This window comes from Lissotriton helveticus, chromosome 8 (assembly GCF_964261635.1).
Source record: "Lissotriton helveticus chromosome 8, aLisHel1.1, whole genome shotgun sequence".
NCBI classification, from domain to species: domain Eukaryota; kingdom Metazoa; phylum Chordata; class Amphibia; order Caudata; family Salamandridae; genus Lissotriton; species Lissotriton helveticus.
In genome coordinates, this window is record NC_136069.1 from 134,991,708 (window position 1) to 135,015,667 (window position 23,960).

At 43.7% G+C, this 23,960-nt stretch overlaps 1 protein-coding gene across 2 annotated transcripts in view; it reads right to left on the reverse strand.

Moving 5' to 3' along the window:
- Nucleotides 1-23,960, reverse strand: part of GAP43 (growth associated protein 43) — a 257,116-nt gene that overhangs the window by 109,818 nt on the left and 123,338 nt on the right. For both annotated transcript variants that reach the window (XM_078656725.1, XM_078656726.1), the window contains exon 2: nt 10,829-11,357. In XM_078656725.1, coding sequence (XP_078512851.1) covers nt 10,829-11,357 — 529 coding nt within the window. The remainder of the gene's footprint in view (nt 1-10,828; nt 11,358-23,960) is intronic.

Consider the following 23,960-nt stretch of genomic DNA (forward strand, 5'->3'; position numbering starts at 1 on the left):
TGTAGATATGTTGTTTGGGAATGTTGTTCCACATCCTTTATGGAGTAAAATCCGTCATACGGATCATGATCAAGAACTAGGTGAGTCATGGGCTAATATTACCGCTATAGATGCTAGACAAATAGGTGGTTCTAAACCTGAGCCGTTAATAGCCGAACTTCCCGGTAGGATTATCGCGTACATGAAAACATTAATGCCTGAATTACGCGTAAATTGGGACAAGCTGTCTGCGTGCAAGCAGAAGAAAGATGAGAATGTGTCTGACTTTTTCACGAGATTTGAGGAGACTTTCACGGATCATAGTGGTCAGGATATGGCTACCGAGGGTGGTCAAAGATTGTTTGTAGACAAATTTGTACATAATCTGCTTCCTGAACTGTGTAATAAACTGAAAGATTCAGAGAGTGCTTGGGCTGTCTCTACGTCAGCACAGATTTTAGCTACAGCCCAGTACTATGAAAATAGGCGCAAAGACGAGCTAGATAAGGTAGACAAAAAGACGAAAGATTTAAAACTAAAGTTCTTCTCCAGCAGGCCTATCCGCCTCGTACGGCTAGTCAGCCTAATTATCACTAACCACAGCAGTATTCGAGAAACGCGCAAGGAAACGAGTTTTCCCATCAGCGTCTTCCGTATGGCCCGAATCAATGTGCATATTGCAAGGAAGAGGGTCACTTTAAAGGTAATTGTCCGGCTCTTGCGCGACGTTTAAACGGTATTTCAGGTATAAGGGGTAGAGGTGTTCAACATGCTCCTAGGGGTAGGGGCCGTGGAAATTTCCCCCAGAATACAACTTCTTTTCCGCCTCAGAATTCCATGAACAGCTTTGACCAACAGAATAATGCATCGTCTAGGTCAGCTCAGTACTATGCTGACGACTATTACACCGAAAACGAGAATGAGGGCAATAATTGCTAGGACAGCCATGGACAAAGAGAGGGAGTCGTTTCATTTCCAGTAGATCAGAATGGACCTTATGTCGAGGTGATTACCTCAGGAGTGTCAGAGCCATTTCTGCTGGATACTGGTGCTACAAAAAGTTCTATTATGCACTCAAAACTTCCTGGCGCACCTTTGTCTGGCGAAATGAATGTCTCAGTAGGCTTCTCTGGCGCCCCTGTTAGAAACCCGATCTCTAGTCCTATATCCCTTTCTGTTGGCCCCTGTGAATTGGAAGCACCCCTCATTCTTACAACAGGTTGCGGTGAAAATTTGTTAGGTTTGGATTTGCTAAAGAGGTTATATGCGACTTTGTACTGTTCTCCCTTGGGAGTACAACTTACCTTAGGTAAGAAAGTCATTTCTCCAATGTATTTGTCAAAGGAAAATATTCCAACTGAATTGTCATCTCTTCCGGATATACTCTGGGCTAATGGTTCCAATGATGTAGGCCGTTTAGAGATAGCACCGTATGTCATAACATTGAAAGCCAACGTTAGGTTGCCACGTATTCCCCAATACAAAATATCTAGCGAATGCGAAAAGGCGTTGTTGACAATTATTTATGATCTGATCAAGAAAGATGTCATCGAAGAAACAACAGGCAACGTTTGTAACAGTCCAGTTTTGCCCGTTTTAAAGCGTACCGATCCTTCACAGCCCCCTGTGTACAGGTTTGTGATCGACCTCAGAGAAGTGAATACGGTGGTTATTCCACAGTTTCCAGTTGTCCCCGACATTACTGCCTTGTTGACAATGGTTCCAGCTTCTGCCACTTGGTTTTCAATGATTGACCTGAAGAACGCTTTCTTCAGCATCCCGATTGCTGAGGAGAGTAGAGATATTTTTGGCTTCAATTTAGGAGGACGAAGCTTCCGCTTCAAGTCCGCTCCTCAAGGCTACTGCGAAAGCCCATCAATATTCAGTCAGGCCCTGAAAACACAACTAGACACAATTGTTCTACCTAATGGGTCAACTCTGATTCAGTATGTCGACGATCTGCTGATCGCTGCAGACTCTGAAGAAATTTGCAAGCGAGCTACATTGTCCTTATTGCGTCACTTATGTGACATGAAGCACAAAGTCTCTCTTTCAAAACTGCAATTTTGTCGACAAGAAGTAACCTACCTAGGTCACATCTTATCGAAGGAGGGAAGGAGACTGACACCAGAAAGAATACAGGCAATTGCAGAACTGAGTGCCCCAAGGACACAGAGAGAGGTTCGGGCCTTCTTGGGCATTACATCTTACTGTAGACAATGGATACCGAATTTCTCACTACTAGCTAAACCCTTGCTGGCACTACTCTGTAAAGACACGCCCAATCCTATGCCCTGGTCCGAAGATTGCCAAACAAGCTTCCACGAGTTGCGTGATGCATTATTTTCAGCTCCTGTGTTGGGAAACCCCAACTACAGTAAGCCTTTTACATTATATGTCCATGAGAAGGAAGGTTGTGCATTATCAGTCCTAATACAATACTTTGGGGACAAACAGCGCCCATGTGCGTATTTTTCGGCAACTCTAGATCCTGTGGCTAAGGCACTACCAAGTTGTCTGAGGGCCACCGCCGCAGCGGCTGTCTGCATTCCACAGTCCGCTGGGTTAGTCATGAATAATACTCTGATCGTTATGGTCCCGCATGCAGTAGACATTTTGCTAAACAGGACGAAGACACAACATCTTACTAGCGCTCGACTATCCAGTTACGAACTAACACTATTAGCGAGTCACATTCACATAAAGAGGTGTGATACACTCAACCCCGCTACGCTACTACCCATCCCGGCAGAGACAGACGAGGTTGAAAAACATGACTGCTGCTTTAGGACAGAAGAAGAGACCAAAGGGAGAGTAGACTTACAGGACACTCCCCTTCCCGAATGCAATGATACTTTATGGGTTGATGGTTCATGTTTCAAGTTGCCGAATGGGGATACGACTGCAGCATATGCCGTAACGACATTACACACCATTATAGAGACCGCGCGCATTTCCCACAATTCCGCACAAGCCGCAGAGCTAATCGAACTTACAAGAGCATGTGTGTTGGCGAAAGGAAAGCGAGTGAATGTGTACACTGACAGCCAATACGCCTTTGGCGTGGCTCACAGTTTTGGGAGATTGTGGCGTGAACGTGGGTTCCTGACGTCGCATGGTGCAAAGATACAACATGGTCAGCTAGTTAATGAGCTCCTCGAGTCACTGACCTTGCCACTACAAGTTGCAATTGTGAAATGCAGTGCACACAGAAAAATTCAAGACGATGTTGGCCGTGGGAATGCATTTGCAGACGAGGTTGCGAAAGAGACTGCAAGGAACATAATGAGTCGGATGTATGTTGTAGGTCCCGCTAGATGGATTACTGATGTGGGGATGTGTGAGGACACCATCGAAAGCGTGAAAACTATACAAGCTGAGGCCACCGAGAAAGAGGTGAATGAATGGAGAGAAAGCCAGGGTACATTGGATGCGAATGGTTGTTGGGTCGAATTGTCAGAACACCAGCGATGGCTATTACCTAACGCATATGTACTTGCAGTGGTAACAATGGCCCATGGAATTACGCACATCAGTACGAAAGGAATCTGTAAACTATTGGCCCCAGTATGGCAGAATAGTAATATCCCAAAATGTGCAGAGAATGTGGTCAGAAACTGTATGGTATGTTTGAAGCACAATCCCGGTAGGGGAACCCCAACTCCAGCTGGTCATTTTGCGCCTCCAGCGTATCCGTTCGAGGTTTTGCAGCTCGATTTCATCCACATGGAGAGGTGCAACAATCTGAAGTATGTGCTCGTTGTTGTTTGCGCTTTCTCCAGGTGGGTGGAAGCGTATCCCCTTAAGGACAACACCGCCTTGTCAACTGCCAAAGCCCTTGTCAAGGAGTTCTTCCCTAGATTCGGTATGCCTAGAATCGTTTGGAGTGATAATGGAAGTGAATTCGTGGGTCGTGTGATGAAGAGAGTGTGTGAGTGTCTAGGCATACACCAGAAATTCCACGCTACAAATCACCCCCAATCAGCTGGATTAGTGGAGTGCTACAATGGCATGTTAAAACTCAAACTAGCCAAGATCCAAGCCAGTACAGGTCTTAAATGGCCTGGCGCCCTGCCTCTAGCACTCCTGTCGACCAGAACGACTGTCCATTCCAGATTAGGACTTAGCCCCCATGAAATAGTGTTTGGCCGCCCAGCCAACGTCTGGGGCGTGCCAAGGCCAAAGAAACTCAGCGAAATAGAGCACCCCGTACTGTTTGACTATTTGTGCGAATTAACAACTAAATTGCGTGTTTTACACCAACAGGTTCACAGTTCCTCTCCGCCAGCCTCTGATGATCCAGGTCACTCCATTGAACCCGGCACCTGGGTGCTGGTGCGGAATTTTCAGCGCACGAACAACGAACAGCCCAGGTGGACCGGACCATACCTTGTTCTTCTGTCCACGAGATCAGCCGTTCGGGTGGAAGGAAAGAAGAACTGGATCCACGGGACCCACTGTAAACGGGTCCCTCTGCCCCTTCCATACGACCGGTGGGTCAAGGAAGGAATTGCCGACTCCGAGACAGAGTCCATACCTCGCTTCATCCCTTTCAGCGATGCACGTTTGAAAGGAACTGGTACCGAAAAGGAGAGTGATTATATTTTACAAGGACTTGTGCCACCGTCAATGCAGTTGGACACTACAGAACCTGAGACATTGTTTGAAGACCACACCGTACCTGGGAAACAACGATATAATCTAAGGTCGAGACAAAGAGACTAATAAAAAAAAAAGGCAAATTAATGCGATTTTCCTTTCCCCCAAGAACTATTTTTGATTTTTCAGCTCTCTCGCCCAGGGAACTTGCTCATTTTTGATTTTCGAACCGCCATCCGGTTCTGCTGCTAGGGTCGCGGTTGAAGTCTGGGGAGTGCAGCTGGGGACGTTTAGGTCAACGGTTCTGGTTGGTCCAAGGGAGTTACCCCGGACTGAACAGAGCGCACTCCCTGGCAGAATCAATCTCCCACCGCGGGCAGCAACTAGAGGATGGAGTTTCCAAGGGTAGAGAGACCTACCAGATTCACGAACTTTGAAAGGCAATTATGCACAGTACTGGCCAGAAAAAGGTTTCTGATAATATGTATTTTAATGTTGTGCAGCATAACGATGTTCTTGATTGGCTATACTCTATTCACATTTCAAGTTACCTTTGCAAATGACACTCGGCCAACACCTCCTCCTACTATCTCTCCACACTCCTTTCACCCTCTACCTGAACACGAGTCTGCCAGAAGACTCGAATTTATAAATAACTCATTCATCCAACTCCTACACCAACACCAGTCCATAATGAACACTTCGAACTGTTGGATATGCGGACTCATGCCGCACACAACTGATAAGGGTATCCCATACTTCATCCTGCCATTCAGTTATTATGGTTCTCTGTGGGCTTTCCAGACTCTGTTCCTGTTCGCCCTAGAACCATACCCGCCCCGTTCCACTGAGAGCGATTCCAGCAACAAGGCACTAGTGGCAGGGATAAGAAATATGAGTAGGGATATTGACACATATCAAGCGATTCCCAAAGATGAACTCACTCCATACAGTCGTTGGAACGTAACTAAGTATGGGGTTTCCTTGAGTAAGGGCCAGACAGCAAAGAAATCCCGCCCAGTTTGGATAGTGCCCCACCGAGGTCACTTATGTCTGCAAGGTATCGGCAGGGATCCTAAAGCACAATTAGGAAAGAGCATATGCACGGAAACATATGTATTTGCTTCCCAAACTTCCCCTCTATTCTTGGCAGCTAAAGGCACCTATTTCGTCTGCCATGACCAAGCATATACATGGTTGCCCCCTGACTTCTCGGGCACGTGTTTTATCTCATTTCTGCTGCCACCCACCTACACGGCCAGGGCAGATTACCATTGGACAAGAACAGCTAGGGGTGTCGTGAGTAAAGACGACACTGCAGGTCAGGAATTTGCAGACTTCGCAAAGGGTTTTCTGCCCTTTTGGGGGCCTATGGTGAACAGCAGGAACATTCGCCAGTTATCAAGGATAGTTGAATCCGCCGTGACCGAAACGGCCGGAGCCCTTGGCAACTTAACAACTGAGCTTCAGTCGGATCGACTTATGACCCTTCAGAACAGGGTTGCCCTAGATATCATACTTGCAGACCGTGGTGGTGTATGTAGAGTGATCCAATCCAGTTGCTGCATTTTCATCCCTGATAATGCACCGACAGTGTACCAGGCCATCTCTAAGCTACACGAAATATCTGGTTCCCTTCACGTAGAAAAAGGGGATTGGTCTCTGCTAGGGTGGTTCTGGGAACTGATCACTGCCTGGGGATGGAAAACACTGATCTTCATTGGGATGATCTTAGCGCTTCTGTTTATGTTCTGCCTGTGTGTACAGTGCGCTCCTACACTATGTGGCCTCTGCGCTACTCCATGTGTAAGGAAGCCTGTGTCAAGGGACGAACTGAGCAACAGAATGATGCTACAGCAGCATCTCCACGAATACATTCATACAGATTTGGAGTCAGATTAACATGAGTTTTTGCCTTATATGAGGGCAAAAGGAGGGTCTGTGGTTCTGTAATTCTGGACCCTGCTGTTTTCCCGGTATCGAGATGCAATACCCGTGCCACAAAATATCAACGTACCATGACGAATTTGGTGTCGACGGGCCGGTAATGATTAGGACATCATCCCTATACATTTGCGTCATGATTGAGGGATGCGAACACCCCTAAATCATAGTTTCCGTACCGACCCCTGAGACTCCATTTTGTAAACGACATCCATCTTGTGTCTTGCCCTCATGATAAGTCAATTGAGTAAGGTCGAGCTTGATCTAAAAGGACACGTCCACCTTCCCTGACTTCCCCCTGACCTGTCCCAACTGACTCCATTGCCTCCAGCCGAACCTGTTTGGGCAGCTCCTCGCCCAGTGGCCGAATAAGATAGCATCAATGCATAACATGCCACAAACCATTCACTACGTACAGACCATGTTTTCTACACACACACACCTGTCCATGTTCCTTGTTTATGGCCAGTTTTATGACTAGGAGGTACCCTGCTTTATTGGGGTTTCATCGATATCTGATGGGAGTTCCGGGCCTGGCCGGGTAATCCATCACGAACTGGACGTCTAAAATGTGGGTTGGCCTACATGACTTCGCTCTTTGTATTATTGTAGAAATATGTGTATAACCATATCGTAAACTCAAGAATTCGTGCCTGCAGCTATTATTTCTGTATATAAGGAGAAAGCTGGTTCTGTAAAAACGAACAGTCTCCTGGGAATACGCGACCCGGGTTGTCGTGTTTCTAGGACACGTGTTACTTGGTAGCTGCCAATAAAACTTGATCTCTGACTTCAACTAGAAGACTCTGTGTTTCTGTGGTCCGGAACAGGGAGAACTCAGAGGTCTTCGGGTGTTATCCCCTGGCACCACCGGGTTCCTAAAAACCCGTTACCTCAGTCTGCTGAGGATACATCTTTATAAACATAGACAGGAACCAAAAAGGACCAGGAGAAGTGGCGTTTATAACTCTGTGGATTTTGCAGCCTTTCACCACAAGCCTCAGATGCACTAACCATGTCATTAAAAACTAGCAAAGTTACAAATGCTGAGATGAAAACTACACATCACAGGGGCATATCTACAAAACACACTTCCCAGCAAGACCATTTCTTTGCTTTGAAAGACAGCCAGCGGCACCAACCTCTACTCTTTCATCACCGCTAAAATATATTGTGAGATCAGGTAAACCGACCTGCATATTTTACATGTCCGTTAGTTTTCTTTTCAAGTTAATTCTCGTTATTCTCTACTGGACTATGTTTGCTCCCTTACCTTAAACCTTCAGGGTGCAGATTGACATTGTGTTCCTACTCACGCCCCAAGATGCCACACGAGGAGACTAGAAGGTGCAAGTGTAGAAATGACAGCAGAAAAGTATTGAGTAGACACTGGTGTCATCGGAGTCAAGAGAAGGATGGTGGCGGATGTCACAGGATGCAAGTGTAGAGTGGAAATATATCATAGAACACAAGTGAATGTTGAGTATTGTGTCATAGGAGTAAGCACCCATGTGAAAGGCTTAATTATTACACATGTAATATTTTTTTGAAGAGTGCTGTATCTCACTACTGATGTTGCTGCATGGCCACTTCAGATCAACAGTTTAGTGAGTGAGGCAAAATGTTTAGCATGCTCAGCAGACAAATCATCTCTAGAAATGTTGGCCTAAATTGATCTATATTTCACACAATGCAATGCAGCAAGCCACCTTACTATGCTACGCTGCGTAAAAGGGCAGGAATGTGCTGTATTTACCATAAAACAACGCGTTCCTGCTCTCTGCCTATGCTGGCATAAGAACCGCTGCCTTGCACCAATGCAGACACCCTTGACCAATGGTGCAAGTGTGTCTGTGTTGCAGGCAGGATTATTTTTGTGCAGGAAGGGGCACCTTCCATCACAAAAACTATCCTCAAAATCATTTTCCTCTTTCTAAGTGTGCTGAAGAATGAAACAAAGAGGAGAAATATAGGTAGGTCTCCTCAGTGCACCGTTGGTGAAAAACTACACAATTCTGACACATTCCTAGGTCTACCAGTGTTAGTAAATCTGGGAATGTGTCAGAATGCATAGGTGGATGTGTGGGGATACCTACACCCTTCAACACCCTTTGGCAAGCCCCCCTCCAGCAGAGTACCACAAGGCAGCCATTTGCAGTGTCTCACATTACTCTAGATTTACCAAGCCAAGCAGGGCCACATTTACGTTTTGTGTTGTCCTTGCACCCACTTGCCTGGCAAAGGAAATGCAAAGCTTTAAGACATATGGACCTAAGTATAGAGAAAAATGAATCCAGGTGTCTGATTTTCATTGGTCGGTGAATGCTAACATTTTTTTCACAGTTGGCCTGAGATTCACCATTTCCACAGTACAACCAAATGAGCTTGGAAAAGCATGCACCAGTATTGCAAACACCTGGGATGTAGTATATTTCACATATTTTCAAAGCAAACAAACTGTTTATTGTACATTGGCCTTAAATAAATTACACTACTAAATAAAAGTCAATCAAACCAACACCAATTTTTAAATTCAGCTTTTCTCTTGCTCTATTAAAGATCTGATACGAGTGGTCTATATTTCATCTATGTACATCTAGGTACCGAGAAACATTGCTGGGACTAATGAAAACAACATGCATTGAACCAGAACCTGCTTCCATCAGTATGTCAAGATCATAGACACATATTGTATCTTAATTATCGAGGGCAATCGGATATTCCCATGTATTTTCTTGTAATAACTCCAATGGAACAATATTTTTGTAAACTCTAAATTATTTAGGTCAGATGGGCATACTGGCTAAGTAATTCTGATACCACGCCAAAAGTAAGCCTTTATTCCTTTAATGTGTTAAAGATTATGGGCCTCATTTATGAGGTATTGCCGTAGGGCAGCGCAGTAGCCTTCCTGCTGCACTGCCCTATGGCAAAAGAAAAGGGCAGGAATGCGCCGTATCTATAAGATACTGCACATTCCTGTCCTTTTCCCCTGCGCCGGCGCACAATGGGCTGCCTGCGCCAATGCAGGCCCCTTTGCACAATGGTGCAAGGGTGTCTGCGTTGCGGGGATGATTCTTTTTGTACAGGAAGGGAACGGAAATAGTCACAAGAGGCTTTTCCTCTTTCTATGTGTGCTGCAAAATGCAGCACACATAGAAAAAGGAAAAACAAGGAGAAATAAAGATATTTCTCCCTGTTGCGCCTCCCTTACGCCTCCCCTTGGGAGGCGTAAGCTTTTGGCACTGCCTCAGATTCACGATTTCTCGTAAATCTGGGGCAGTGTCAAAAGGCCATGGATGTTGCTGGGAACGCCTCCAGCAACACTCATTGCACACCCCTTTAACGCAAAACACTGCATTAAAGGGACTGATATTTAATCCATATGTGAACAGCAGAAGGCGTCTCTGGATTCATATAGTATAGTCCTACGGAATTGCTTGCTATAGGAAAGCAGCATGACCTACACCATTAATAAGATGGTAGAACATGAAAGCAACCACTAGGTCATGTGTTTTATAGGAAAGCAGCCCACAGATATTCTATGGGTTTCTTATACAACCTATAGAATATTTACAAATATGAGCTAATACTTCAAATATCTGCGGATCACGTTCATAGGCGCAATGTTTGAAAAGAGTTACACATTTCTGAGCATCACTCAAGTTCCTTAACAGAATCCAGCCTAGGATTGAAAGAATGTAAGCGACTTAAAAGTCTATCTTCTAATCACTACAATCCCTTGGTCCATACGTCATCCCAACTCCATCTGAAAAAAATGAACATCTTCTTCGCAGCCCGTCAAGCGAACATTACCAGAGAAAGAAAATAGTTGACACTGTTTTAGGATGTCCAAAAAATGAAGGACTACCACTAGAGTTTGGCAGGCTGGCCACCAGATGACTGGAGTTGTGAAGGCAGTACCACTGCTGGCACATAGGCAGGAGCACCACAAATTGGATAGTGTGTTGTCAGCCTTAAACTTGGTCAATCCACCATCCCATGGTATGATAGGGGACTTGTCAGCACTTTTTTCATTCTCTGAAGACAAATACCCAAAGTGGAGGTTCTCTCCTGGGAAAAGGTAAACTAATTTCGTTGATGCTTTGGAAGTTTTGTCCATGGATGTGCAAATTTGCTAAGATTATTGTTTTTTTGCAAAAACTAGGAAAGATTTCTGTCTGTAAAATTCCTATCATTCTTAGAGGTGTTATTTGGTAAAATGGCGAATGTGTTTTACTTATCATTGCAAAAGGATCTTCAGTGTAAGTCAAAAGGGAGCAGTGCATGCTTAGGAGTTACTCACCAGATTTCTTCGCCCCCGTTGGGCTTGTAGCGGCATTCTCCTGGCCCTTTCCCGTGCTGGCATCCTTTGCGGCAGGCACATCGGTTTCTTTGCACTCTTCACTGGATGGATCTGCTTTGGACTCTGGGGCGAGCAAGCTTTCATTAGAACCCTTTTCAGTGGTACTTTCTGGGAGCTTGTCTTCAGAGGATGGGGAGGGCTTTGCGGCTTCGTTACTCGCCGATTCAGCAGCAGGCTTCTCTTCTGACGTTTTTGCCTCATCTTTTTTCTGTTCCTCTTGGGTCTCAGATGCGTTGCACGGTGCTTCATCTGTGGCATTCTCCTGGCATTCCTCGTTCTCCTCATCCTTGTTTTCTACTGCTTCTCCATTGGCCTTAATATCTGAATCTGACTGGTCTCCCTTCATCTTTTTCCTGATTATGTGCCCACGAAAGCTGGCTTGGATTTTGGTTGCCGCCTTATGGGCTGTGTCTTCTGGTTTGTTTCCATCTTGCTCAATCTTTTGGTCAGTGTCTTCCTGTTTATCAACCTTGAACAGTAAAAAGAAAAAAAAAATTATCTACTGCAGTATACTTCTCTTTCTGTAGATTTATTTGCAATGCCCATTCCCTTCCACTCAAGAGATGTAGCAAGTTTCACCCACAGGTGTCGCCAACACACTCTGTTTCCTCCCATATTATTCCTTCTTAATAGAACTCACTAAGACAGACATTGGTGTAAAACCACAAACACCTTTCAAGTTTCAAACTGGGGTTATTCTAGACCTGAAGTTGCAAAAGTTGTTGCCAACTGATGGCGTGAGTAACAGCGATTATATAGGCGTTTTCTTCTTAGATCTAAATATTCAAACGTGAATGACTTCCCATCAAGGTCTGCCTACAACTTAAGTATGTTTTCCACCACCTCCCTTCTCCATGTAAAAAGCGAGTCTCCAAAAATATTTATTCACAAATCAACAATGACAACTATAATATGAACATGAATATCTTGCTACAAAGCGCTTCATTTACATAAAATTCCTAACTGCAGATAAACTCATGTTTCACTTTCTCTAAAATGACAATTCCAACTCCCGTCTCACCATGTTTTGGGGGCAAGACCTCAACAGTGGCTTTAGATACGTTTCAATATGTTTGTATGGTAGATGTTTTGATATTTACCAAGGATACCCTAGAGTTTTCATTTTTCCAACATTTCATCAACACAACCCTATTATCCATTAGTAAACAAGATGTGTACACATTAGAAGGATGTACAGTGCAGTTTACAACCAATGGATCCACTCACAGCTGTGACCAAAGGCCAAGCCACATCTAGCGTCATGCTCTCAACTCCGGACGGAGCCACACCTGCTTCAAGGCCGCCCCGAAACGCACACGGCCCCTTCACCTGCCGGAACTGCAGCTACACCAGCCTCAGAGCCGACAAGCCACACGCCAAGAAAGACCCCAACCACCTCCGATGCTTACTACTGAACACCCGCTCCGCACGCAAGCATGCCGTCGAGCTCTGGGACCTGCTCGACACAACATCCCCACACGTCGCCTTCCTGACAGAGACCTGTTTAACGACTCCTCCGCACCCGACATCGCCATAGCCATCCCAGACCGCTACAAGATCACCCGCAGAGACCGCACCAATGGAGTCGGAGGAGAAATCGCCATCATCCACAAGAACAGCATCAGGGTCTCGACTAGCACTGACGACGCGCTCAGCACCGCCGAATACATGCATTTCAAGATCCACACAGACCCTAACTCCACCCTCAGAGGCACCCTCATCAACAGACCCCCCAGACCCTGCCCCCAGTTCAGCGACCCCATCGCCGACTTGATCAGCACACACGCCCTGACCTCCATCAACTACATCCTCCTCGGAGACCTGAACTTTCACCTTGAGAACAACAACAACAACTCCACACCCCTGATTGATAACCTCTCCAACCTCAGACTGAAACAACTCACCACAACGCCCACCCACACTGGTCAGAAACAGTTTCCTCCAAAGGAAGAGCTGAAAAGTAATTGAGGTTGGCCAGAGATTGAACAATAACTGGGGAAACCCTTACAGAATGAAATGGATCATCTTTCCAAAGCCTAAATCGAATTCCCTACATTTCTTCTATCTCATGTTCATGTGGATTAGGGCCTGCTTTAAAGTTTGGGGGACCGGGTTACTCCATTATATCCTATTGCACTTGTAATATGGTGGACGGGATATCTGTTGTGTTTGTGACAAATTAAGCCATCCGGCAAACTCTAAATCAGGCATTTAGTCCTCATTAGTCATACTAATAAAATGTTCCAAAACATTTTAATCATACACACATACACACAAGTGTGTGGGGGTGGGTATGTATATATATATCTATATATCTAGATATATATAGATATGTCTATAGATATATATCTATATATGTATATGTCCATATATATACATACACACACTCACAAAGGTCCAACAACAGTAAGAACCACACTCGGGGATACTATCTGTGTACTTTCAACAGTGCAACCAAAACAGAACAAACGTCACCCAACGCGTTTTGACACCACCTTAGATCCAGGTGCATACGGCCACATGCATCAAACGATTTTGGAGTCGCAAACGGTGCGAATCGGAAAATTCGGCCGTTTGCGATTCCAAAATCACTTTTTGGTATGCATGAAACAATTTTTCAAAAACCGCAATTTTTTGCAATTCCTAAAAATGCGATTGCATTTAAGGAATCGCATTTGTGCGATTCCTTAAATGCAATGCATGAATTTTTTAAAAAAATGCGCATTTGCAATAGGAGGTGCAAATTAACACGAGGTTGACTCTCGTGTTAATTTGCGAAATCTTTCAAAAATGCTCAAAAAAGCATTTTTGAAAGTGTCATGTTACACACACACATGTCCTTTGGACATGTGTGTGTGAAACTTGCACTTAAAAAAACATTTCAAGGGTGCAGGGGGGGGGTCAGCACCCTTGAAATGCATCAACAAATTGCGATTCGCAAAAAAAAATGCAAAAAGGCATTGATTCCTATGGGCCTCTAGGCCCATAGGAATCAATGTAATGCCATTCCTTAATTTCGCAATTAAGGAATCGCAAATACCGAAAATTAAGAAATCCCTAAAAATGTTAAAATTTCTTGATGCATAGGTTTTTGCAATTCCTAAATTGCGATTCCTTAATTTTCGCAATTTAGGAATCGCAAAATCCTACAATGATGCATGTGGCCGATAGTCCTTTCTATTTGTACTAATTGTACATACATGTCCCCATTTTATATTTTGGGGCCAGTTCACTCTGTCTTGCAATTCTATGCAAAAAAAGTACTGCAGGAGTACTACTTTATATACTCCAAAGTGCCTTGTGAATACGTCTCTGTGTGTTTTATAACACTTTATAACAACTTACATCCCTGTTGGCCAAAGTGAGCTTATTTTTATAGGGCTCTGCATTGACAGGTTTCTGCCAATTTGGTATATCAGGGGGCTGCTATTTGTGAGCATTCCTGAGAAGAGTGAAGAGCGGTTTGCACTCCCTAAGTGCGCATGACTGTTTGGCTGGCCTTCTTGGGCCAGCCAAACAGTCATGCGCACTTAGCATGCTCTCCACCTGGCTGTTTTGCACAGCACAGTGGAGAACATGCCCAGCCTCCCTGGCACTGCCTGAGTGGTCAAACAGGCTTCACAGATCAATCACGACGCTGCTGATGCACCGTTGTGTTTGAGTGGAGAGTCTGGGAGCCTGGATGCTTCTGGTGCTGCCAGTGTCGAGTGAGCATGGAGGAGAGGCGTGAGGTGGTGAAGCTATGTTTATTTTATTTATTTTTGCATCCACCCCACCACCCCCATTCCAAGACAGCCGTCACTGCTTAAGCATGTGGTAAATATGATATCTGTTGCAGAAAGACCAGTAGTTATGATCTAATGCTGGCATACTATTTTCATCTGAAGGTTGACATTTGTGCATACTTCTGCAAAAGGTGTTTGATTGTGCTGCTATCAACGGCTGAAGGGTTGAATGATGTACTCAAGCATTTAATGCTAAATAGTTTTACTGCAACATAGGACTAAAATGCATGTGAGCCTAGTGCTCATGGAATATTGCGAGAATTGTAAATATATAACAGAAATTGGAAGTCCCCTGTTAAACCCCAAGACAGGCACTGAAAATGGTCCTTGCATTGTTCACACCCTAACGCTATCAATCAATCAATCATTTGTAAAGCGCACTACACACCCACGAGGGTCCCAAGGTGCTGGGGTGCTACTGATCGAACAGCCAGGTCTTGAGTATCCTCCTGAAGGTCAGCAGGTCTTGGGTCTGTCGTAGGCTCAGTGGGAGGGTGTTCCATGTCCTGGCGGTGAGGTGGGAGAAGGATCTCCCACCGGTGGTTGTTCTTCGGATGCGCGGGACGGTGGCGAGTGTGAGGTCGGCGGAGCGTAGCTGGTGGTTGGGGATGTAGAAGGAGAGCCGTCAGTTGAGGTAGGTTGGGCCGGTCTTGTGGAGTGCCTTGTGTGCGTGGGTGAGGAGCTTGAAGGATATCCTCTTGTTGACGGGGAGCCAGTGCAGGTTTCTCAGGTGGGGGGGTGATGTGGCCGTGGGGTGGTACATCGAGGATCAGTCGTACCGAGGCGTTTTGGATGCGTTGTAGTCGTTTGATGAGCTTGGTCGGGGCTTCCGCGTAGAGGGCATTTCCATAGTCGAATCTGCTGCTGACGAGGGCCTGAGTGACTGTCTTTCTTGTATCTGTCGGGATCCATCTGTAGATCTTGCGGAGCATGCGGAGGGTTTTGAAGCAGGAGGAGGAGACGACGTTGACTTGCTTGGTCATTGAGAGCGTTGAGTCGAGGATGATTCCCAGGTTGCGTGCGTAGTCGGTGGGTGTCGAGGCTGCCCCCAGTGCCGTCGGCCACCAGGAGTCGTCCCAGGCTGAAGGGTTGGAGCCGAGGATGAGGACCTCCGTCTTGTCCGAGTTCAGCTTCAGACGGCTGGTCTTCATCCAGTCAGCGACGGCCTTCATTCCTTCGTGGAGGTTGGCTTTGGCAGCGATGGGGTCCTTAGTGAGGGAGAGGATAAGCTGAGTGTCGTTATGTTGAGGTCGTATTGTCGGGCTGCGTGTGCGAGCAGGGCCTTGTAAATGTTGAACAGCGTCGGGCTGAGAGAGGATCCCTGGGGTACGCCGCAGATGACCTTGGAGGCTTTGGAACGGAATGGGGGAGGCGGATGCTCTGGGTTCCGCTGGAGAGGAAGGAGGTGGTCCAATCCAGAGCCGTGTCTCGGATCCCTGTGGTGGTGTACCTCTTCATATGATCCAAAATATACATCCAAATCCCAACTTCTCAGAGCAAAGTGGAAGACATATCTCTACAACTGTGAAAAGAATCAGCAGGTGTTCTGTGGTCGCCAGAATTATGACCTAACACCAAGCATAATTCAGTTCACATTACCAGAAAATCACATTTAAATTGTTTGCAGTCACCATCAATCCATATTTATTTTGAATACGGTGTGAACACAACTGGGTGAGGCGGGAAAAGAGAGGAGATGAAAGAGAAGGAAACTGCAGAAAGGAAGACGGAAGATAGTATAATGACGTCAGAACAAATGTGAAGTTCTAAATTTGTCCTTGTCGTTATTTTATTATTTAACTTAAGGAAAGAAACTCAATTTAACATTAAAGTCACTTTACACTAAATATAATCAGCAGTTACCACATGATTGTACCGGTTCTCTTCTGCAATTAATAGCAAAATTGCTCAGCACAACTTTGATTGAATGCCATGGTTAATCACTACTGGTATATCATGGGGGCCAAAAAGGTTTTGCTGCAGTAATTAAAATAAAGACGAAAACATGCGATAAAAAAATCAACTCTGCTTCTCATGACTAAAATCAAACCAGAGGCCAGAGGATGAACTGTAGATCAATGAACACCTGTTTTGCATCCGCGAAAGATAAAACAAACTGTATTTTAATGATAAAACAGAAATTCTTTGTACAGGTGAGGTTCACGACATTCTTTTCTACAGCTATGTAATTTTCAGAAAGGATGCTATTGTTCGGCAAAAGGCACAGGTCATATTTTGTTCACCTTACCTATCCCTTGGTATATATAATTAAGCCACCCATTACATTTAGATGTGAAACCTTAACAATCCAAGTAAATTAAAGGATTTCATCAGCAAAGTGAAGGCAAAAGGAAACAGAAAAGAAATCAATGGGACTTTTAAGCCGCCAGACTAAATGAAATTTGTAGCATGCCGCATTGAAGACAACAATAATGTGATAAGAGCTACCTCCGAAACCATTAAACTTCAACAGGAAGCCATTAACTCCTACTTTTATGTCAGTTCTGCAATAATGTGCATCAATGAACCATTCAATTAAGGCAGTGCATTGTGTGGAAAGCAGTGGTTATGGATAATTCTCTCAATCTATAATTCAAAACGTAGAAGAAGAAGGTCTGGAGCTTCCTGTATGCTCTCAGCTCATTCACAGGGGCTGACATGTCACAGTGCCCAAGATAGTAGATTTTCATTATGATATAATGAGTTAAATCCCTAGTTTCTCCGCTGACAACCGGTGTCATCTGGGGCAGCCCGCTTTATTTCATTGTCCGTCAAATCTCTATGGAGGTTCTTGGAAGGTTACTATAAAATGGCAACATTATCAAGAACTCGACACAAGTCGCAAGATTTTTTTCTAAGAACGTTGTGCATGAGTCGCGGGCAGCGCATAATTGTCAGGAGTATGGCAGGCTGAGCGGCCATTGGTTAAAAATGTAGGGAAAAGGGATCACTTGCCTAGGGTTGTGTCAAGAGAAATTGAGGCTTATGGCCATGGAAGATGGTTGCGTAGTGTCACAGCTGATTATCACCAGGCTGGCCACATTTGTGAGTGGAGCCGCATAATTTTTGTGCTCCATAATTTTGCTAAACTATACATTAATCAAATACACTAAAATGTTAATTGAAGTGTTAAGAGTGACAGAATATCATTGTAACAAAGCCGCATTTGTATAACCAGAGTATTCCATGAATTGCTTATGAATTGTGCATTAGTTTAGCTGTAATTTCTTAACGTTGGCCAGACTGCAAGAAGGCCTGATCCACTCCAAGTATTCCTGGAGGACATGCATTGCTCAATTTCCATGTTGTTTCACCACTGTCTTTTCCTTTCAGGTGCATCTTTGTTAGTTAGAAGAATGAGTTAGTGTTTTAGCTGTGGGAAAATGTTAGATTAGAGCAGTTAATTGGAGATTTTCCCTGCTTTGTGCTGTGTGTGGGGATGAGAGCGAGCCTGCTGCACCAGGTGGACTGGACTGCAGATATCTCCAAGGCTGTGCAGCTGTGTACTTCTTTGTTTGGTGGTGAGAACTTGGGGAGTCTACCTTCTCCCAGAAGACGGTGCATACTGATTGGTCTATTCAGTGGGAGTTGGTGGCGAAGCTGCCGGAAATCCTGTTTTGACATAATTGTGTGTTCTTTAGAATAGTTTCGCAGATCCTGTCGGGACTACGCTGGGAGAAGACCTTTCCCCAATTCTGCTTCTGGGGAATCCATATTTTCTAAGTTATTGAGTTAGATTCTCAAACATTTCTTGCCTGTTGCCCTGAACCTCAGCTAGGTTAATCTGATGCTGACACCTTCCATTTCGAATTTTCCCTTTTCTCTATTCATTCTTATTTAGCTTAGGAAAGCTCCTTTATGGAACCAATATATTATCTGTTTTGAACCCTGTTTTTGATTATGATTTGCCTTTTCATGTACAAAACATATAATTTCAGATTACACAACCGAATGGATATATGCATTTATTTGTTGGCTGATTTACTGATTGATTTAAACTCATAACTTTGACTAATTTTGTGAATTAAACTTTACGGTTTGAAACCATCCTATCTGCCTTCCTTGTGGAACCAAATCAGTTTCACAGAAAGTTGAGTTGTGCTTCTGATATGATCAGTGGCGCAACCTGTTCGACGACCATACCAGGACCTATAGATATAAGAAAGTACGCTGAATTATGACTGACAAGGAATTACGCATGGAAATTCCGAGTGGCCAGTATTTCCACACATGTAGCCTACTAATATGAGTTAAACTGCAAGGAATGGAGAATAACAGTGTAGGCCCAATTTACGAAATTTCACATTGAATTCCCACCTCTATCCAGTGTAACACACAAATTTAAAACCTGCTATAAGTATGAGCCGGTGGTAAATATGTGCAAGGAGGTTGGTATGTGACATGGTGTGGAGGAAGAGGAGTTTGGGGGCAGTCAGCAAGATAAGGGCAGTATGTCGTCTTGCAGGCCGGGAAGATTTTATGCTCTCCCTGGTCCCTGATAGAGGATGATCAGGCTGGGCTGCCTTTTCCCAGTTCAATTATGCTAGAAGGATCTTCAAATAAGTAAAATTGGGAATCTAGTATTCCTGCATCTGGAAAACCTAATGGAATTCCACAAGGGATTTAGGCTCCGCACAACTCATAATTGAATCAACAAAGTGACAGGGAGTTTGTACTGTGGCCTTGAGGAAACACAGCAAGGTGCTGTGCCCGGCGACAGATAAAGAATGCAGGTGCTGGTCAAGTAATGGGAAATGCAGTGGTTCCACAAAGGTAACTGTGGTCCATGCACTGGGAACAGCAATGTGATGATACCCAATGACTATCATTTGTTGAGATTTATTCTGTGCCTAGTGAAAAGAGTATCATTCCATGGAGGAGCATGTGCATATATATGACTACCCCTGAGGAAGAGTTTCTCAGCTCTATTTAGAGGAAGGGGCTAACAGAGAATAGTAGATTTCCTATGTGCACCACTGGAACTCTAATCATTTTATCTGAAGATCCCTCTATGGTGGATATCTTCATAACAGAGACACTTCTCCTCTGCCTTGAGCTCTGCCAAGATTCAGGCACACCCTGGAGGCATTCGGCGACCAGGGTGATAACCCAATGATGAAGCATGTCACCAACTAGGTTGGTGAGTGAGTGTTCTTAATAAACACACTGTGGGTTCCAAGGCACACTGACCTCAAGGATTATGAGAACCTAATATTCTAATCTTTAGTTGAGTAGGTAGCAGACTCATTCTTGTTTGTTATATCAGAATTAATCCTGCAATAAAACGTGGTAAATCAGGTTTTTGATTGGGAGTAGCTGCCCCACAATCTTTTATTAAGTTAACTTTATGAAAGTCCACTATGGCAAGGTTGGTGCTTGTCAGTAGAAGTACATTATAAGATTCCAAACATTTGGGGAAACATCTCTTAGCATAAAAGGGAGTGCTGATATGCAGGTGATGATAAATCACACCTACTTCTCAGTGCCCATTAAAAAGTATGATAAATTAACCCACCCAGCATGGACAATAGTTGGCTTTCAGCTGTTATTTTCTCCCTGAGGTGATTCTTCTCAGAGCAATGACTGACACTTCGATGGAGAAATGTCTACTGCCATAATCATGACCTCTAATACAGATGATTTACAGCACTATTGTGAAGACGCACCTAAATCAGCCACAATGATGAACAAAAAATATGCCCTACAACCTGTGAGTAAGGTTTGTTCTTCTTATTATACAGTTTTTGACTAACACCAGTATATAGCGAAGGGGCCTAGTGCATAATGCTCTCCTGTGTGAAATCGCCATTTGGCTGTAATATGATTTTTCTGGCAGGGTGCAGCAGGAATTTGTATTTATTTGTATTTCTTTTACTTTTTTATACAGTACTGCATCTCCTTGAGGAGTGTCAAGGAGCTTCAGAGAGATCAATTTCAGAAGCCACAAGAAGCCTGCATCCTTCAGATAACATACTTGAATAACACAAGAAATGGTGGAAGGATGAATGAAGCGGAGCAGAGAAGGGATTACACTGTGATGCTTTTCACCAAAGAGGACGGGAAATATGGAGGAAACATAAGCAAAGGCAAAGCTAATATGGCTAGCCTTGGTCAGCCTGGCAAAAAAGCTACAGCAGTCTCTAAGCCAGACCTAATGAGTAGTAACTATAGAGGAGTGAACTAGCGTGTTAAAAAACAGCAGAAACTGAACATTATTATGTTTTGGTTTTTGTGACTATTCAGCTTTAGCGCCATGTTCTCAGAAGATTGATAAAGTACTGCATTTGGACAATTAAATGTACTTTTTAGGTATTTTGAGGCCTGGCTTCACAACACAGCTGTCTATAAACCTTTTATTACCAATCCTTTAAAAATACATTAAAAGGGCTTTGGCTTTGCCCAGAGGCATATTTATTTTGTATCTCATGCTGTTCCATGTATCATTCTGTCTTCTAAAGAGTACTTGCACTGAAATGCACAAGGGGCTATTTTACATCTCAAAAGAACACCAAATCATTACACATTGAATTATTTATCCCAGGCATGCATTCTGTACAAAAACTATCCCCTTTTCTGGCTTTTTAACTCCAATTTATATTTGTATTGTTTTAGTTAGAAACTGTGTGCCAATGTCTCTCTCTCTCTCGCTCTCACTCACGCACACACACACATTTATATTTGCACACACATACATATTAGGGCACATATAAAAGCTGTTTAAAACAAAGCATGCTTTGGCAAAGTCAATAGGTTTGGCTTTAATGTGGTAACACATGTAAACATAGGCATGCACAAATGCATTTTGAATATATTATCACAATAAAGTCAGATTGACTGACTTTGCTAAAGCCTGTTTTCTTTATGGTTCACCTGAGCATTATTGATGCACTAACTGATACGTTACAAGTATCAAATCTTTTTTTATAAGTTTTGTGTGTTTGATGCTAAACACTAAATTATAATGTATGTGCTTTGTCTCTTGCATGAAGAGCTAACAAGACCGAATTAATTCCAGCTAGTGGTTACCTCCTGTGATAAGGTCTGCCTGGCCCAGTAGTTGGGTATAACATCAGTTTTGGGAGACCAATACCCTTAACACAAAGCAAAGTTAAAGACATGATCTATATGCAATAGATACAAGTGTATTTTTTTTGTTTTGTGTATGGCCTTCAATGGTGCAGCTATAGCTAAGAAGGTGTGAAGTAGGCTTTACAAAGAACTAGAGGGATACGGTGCAGGAAAAGAGTATCTGAAAAGCATAACGATCATAACAAGGAGAAAAGGGAAAGTAAACCAACCCAGGCAAAATTAAGAGCAGTTAGTTCGGGTGAGTTTTTTAGCAGCTTCCTGAAATAAGCAAGTCAGGTTGAGTTCTGATGGAAGAGGTAGTGTTATGCTCCATATAGGTACCCCAATTTTTTGCTCACATAGCAAGGTACCCCAATATAGGCTCAGGTAGCAACCTACCCTTTCACCTATATTCTACGCTACCATTACACTACAGAACGGTTCTTGGGAATGACCTTGGTTCCAGAGGCTTCAAAGATGTTCCAGAGATTGACTGTTTTAGTGCTAAGGAAGTGTTCAAGGCTGCTGTTTGCAAGAGGAGTGACTCCATGTCCCAAAAACTTCTGATATATTTTCCAGGGAAGGTAACAAGTGCTGAAAGATAGGGAGGGGGTCTTGAGATGAATGGCCTACTGACGTCAGTTTTTAACTGTATTCTGGTGTGGGTGGGAAGCTAGTGGGGTCCCTTCAGCACCAGATACATGTGGTTGAATTATCCTGTTGAAGAGGTCAGTCGAACTCTCTCATGGAAGAACGCATTGATGTGAGTGAGAGAAGACGGTGGAACTTCTGCAAGGTGTTGTGGTCCAGTTGGGAGTTGTTCATAGAGTAGGCCGAGGTTCTCAGTTTGCTGGGAGTCAAGGGATGCTTTGATTTTTCCAGGGCATGAAGGATTCAGTTTGTTCCAGTTTACTAAAGTGTGCGTTTAGAGTACTACCAAGAGTGAGCCCTAAGTATTGTGCACTTGGCTCTAAAGTACGTAAGGCAGAAAGACAACGTTTAACGAAAAGTAACCACTTTTCTTTCCAGATAAATAATCTTAGGCATCATATTCAAGCCAGGTTCAAGCACTTACAAGCAGTGGCTGTCATCTGCACTGATACTTTCTTGGGAACTGACAGCCCCTGTTTCAATATAACTAACATTTCTGTGTTTTTCTGAGGTTGTGTGTTCCCATACAACATATAGTGGACTTTAAAACTGTGTCTCTTGCTCTAAGGAAACATTAACAGTTGTTAACATCTTAACATTACAAAGGGGGCAATGCACCCTGCTTGTATATAAATAAGACAGTGTGTTACTTGAACAATGGGGATATGGTTGGCTTGCGCCATACATTAACGTCAGTTTTGTGTCTGTTCTCTGATGTCAGAATACAATTCAAATTAAAAAATTGTGAAGGGAATTCCTGCCTCGTTTCCTAAGAAGCAACCAGATACATTCTTTTTAGACACATTTTAACACTTTTGTTATTGCTGTTTTGCACAAACAAGAGGACCAGCTATATGACTATCACTCCAATCCCATTGACAAAGCAGCACTTTGGGTCGATCACGTAGGTTACCTTTTCCCTAAATGGCGCAGTAAGTGATGCCAGATGTCTTTCTGTCTCTTTGGGTTGTAATTGAGTACCTTATGCAGCAACCACACACTATCTACAGACCTTTGTTAGCCATTGTGCAGAATGAGTTTCCCTTGGAATCTACTCACTATGACAAGAACATTAAAGTACCAGTTTTTTAATAGTGTGGCATTAACCTAATTGTAGTTCGGGGTAGTGTAGGAATTCCAAATGCAGTAGAGATAGAATATCCGTACTACACTATCAAGAGACCAAATATCAAAAGAAGAGTTTCTCCAGATTTTCTCTACCTAACTCTGCATGTACCTACCTTGGTGATATATACAACTTCAAGGTACATAGATGTGGAGTAAAGAGTAATACATCCTCACCTCCCTTTGTGTACTTACCTTTCAATAGTTTGTCCCTCAATATTGTGGTAAGAATTTTCTGTCCTGTTGATATTTGGAGTATGATATTTCCCACGAATTCAAGTTTTTGTGACTATTTATTACGTGCAACCATGGTTATTTAGAGGTAACAAAACAGTGAGACGATAGACCTTGAAACATGAAACATTAACAGATTCCCGTCTGCCATTTGACTGAGTTCAACTTCAACATAATAAATCCTAGATCCCTGGTGACCTAGCAGTGAA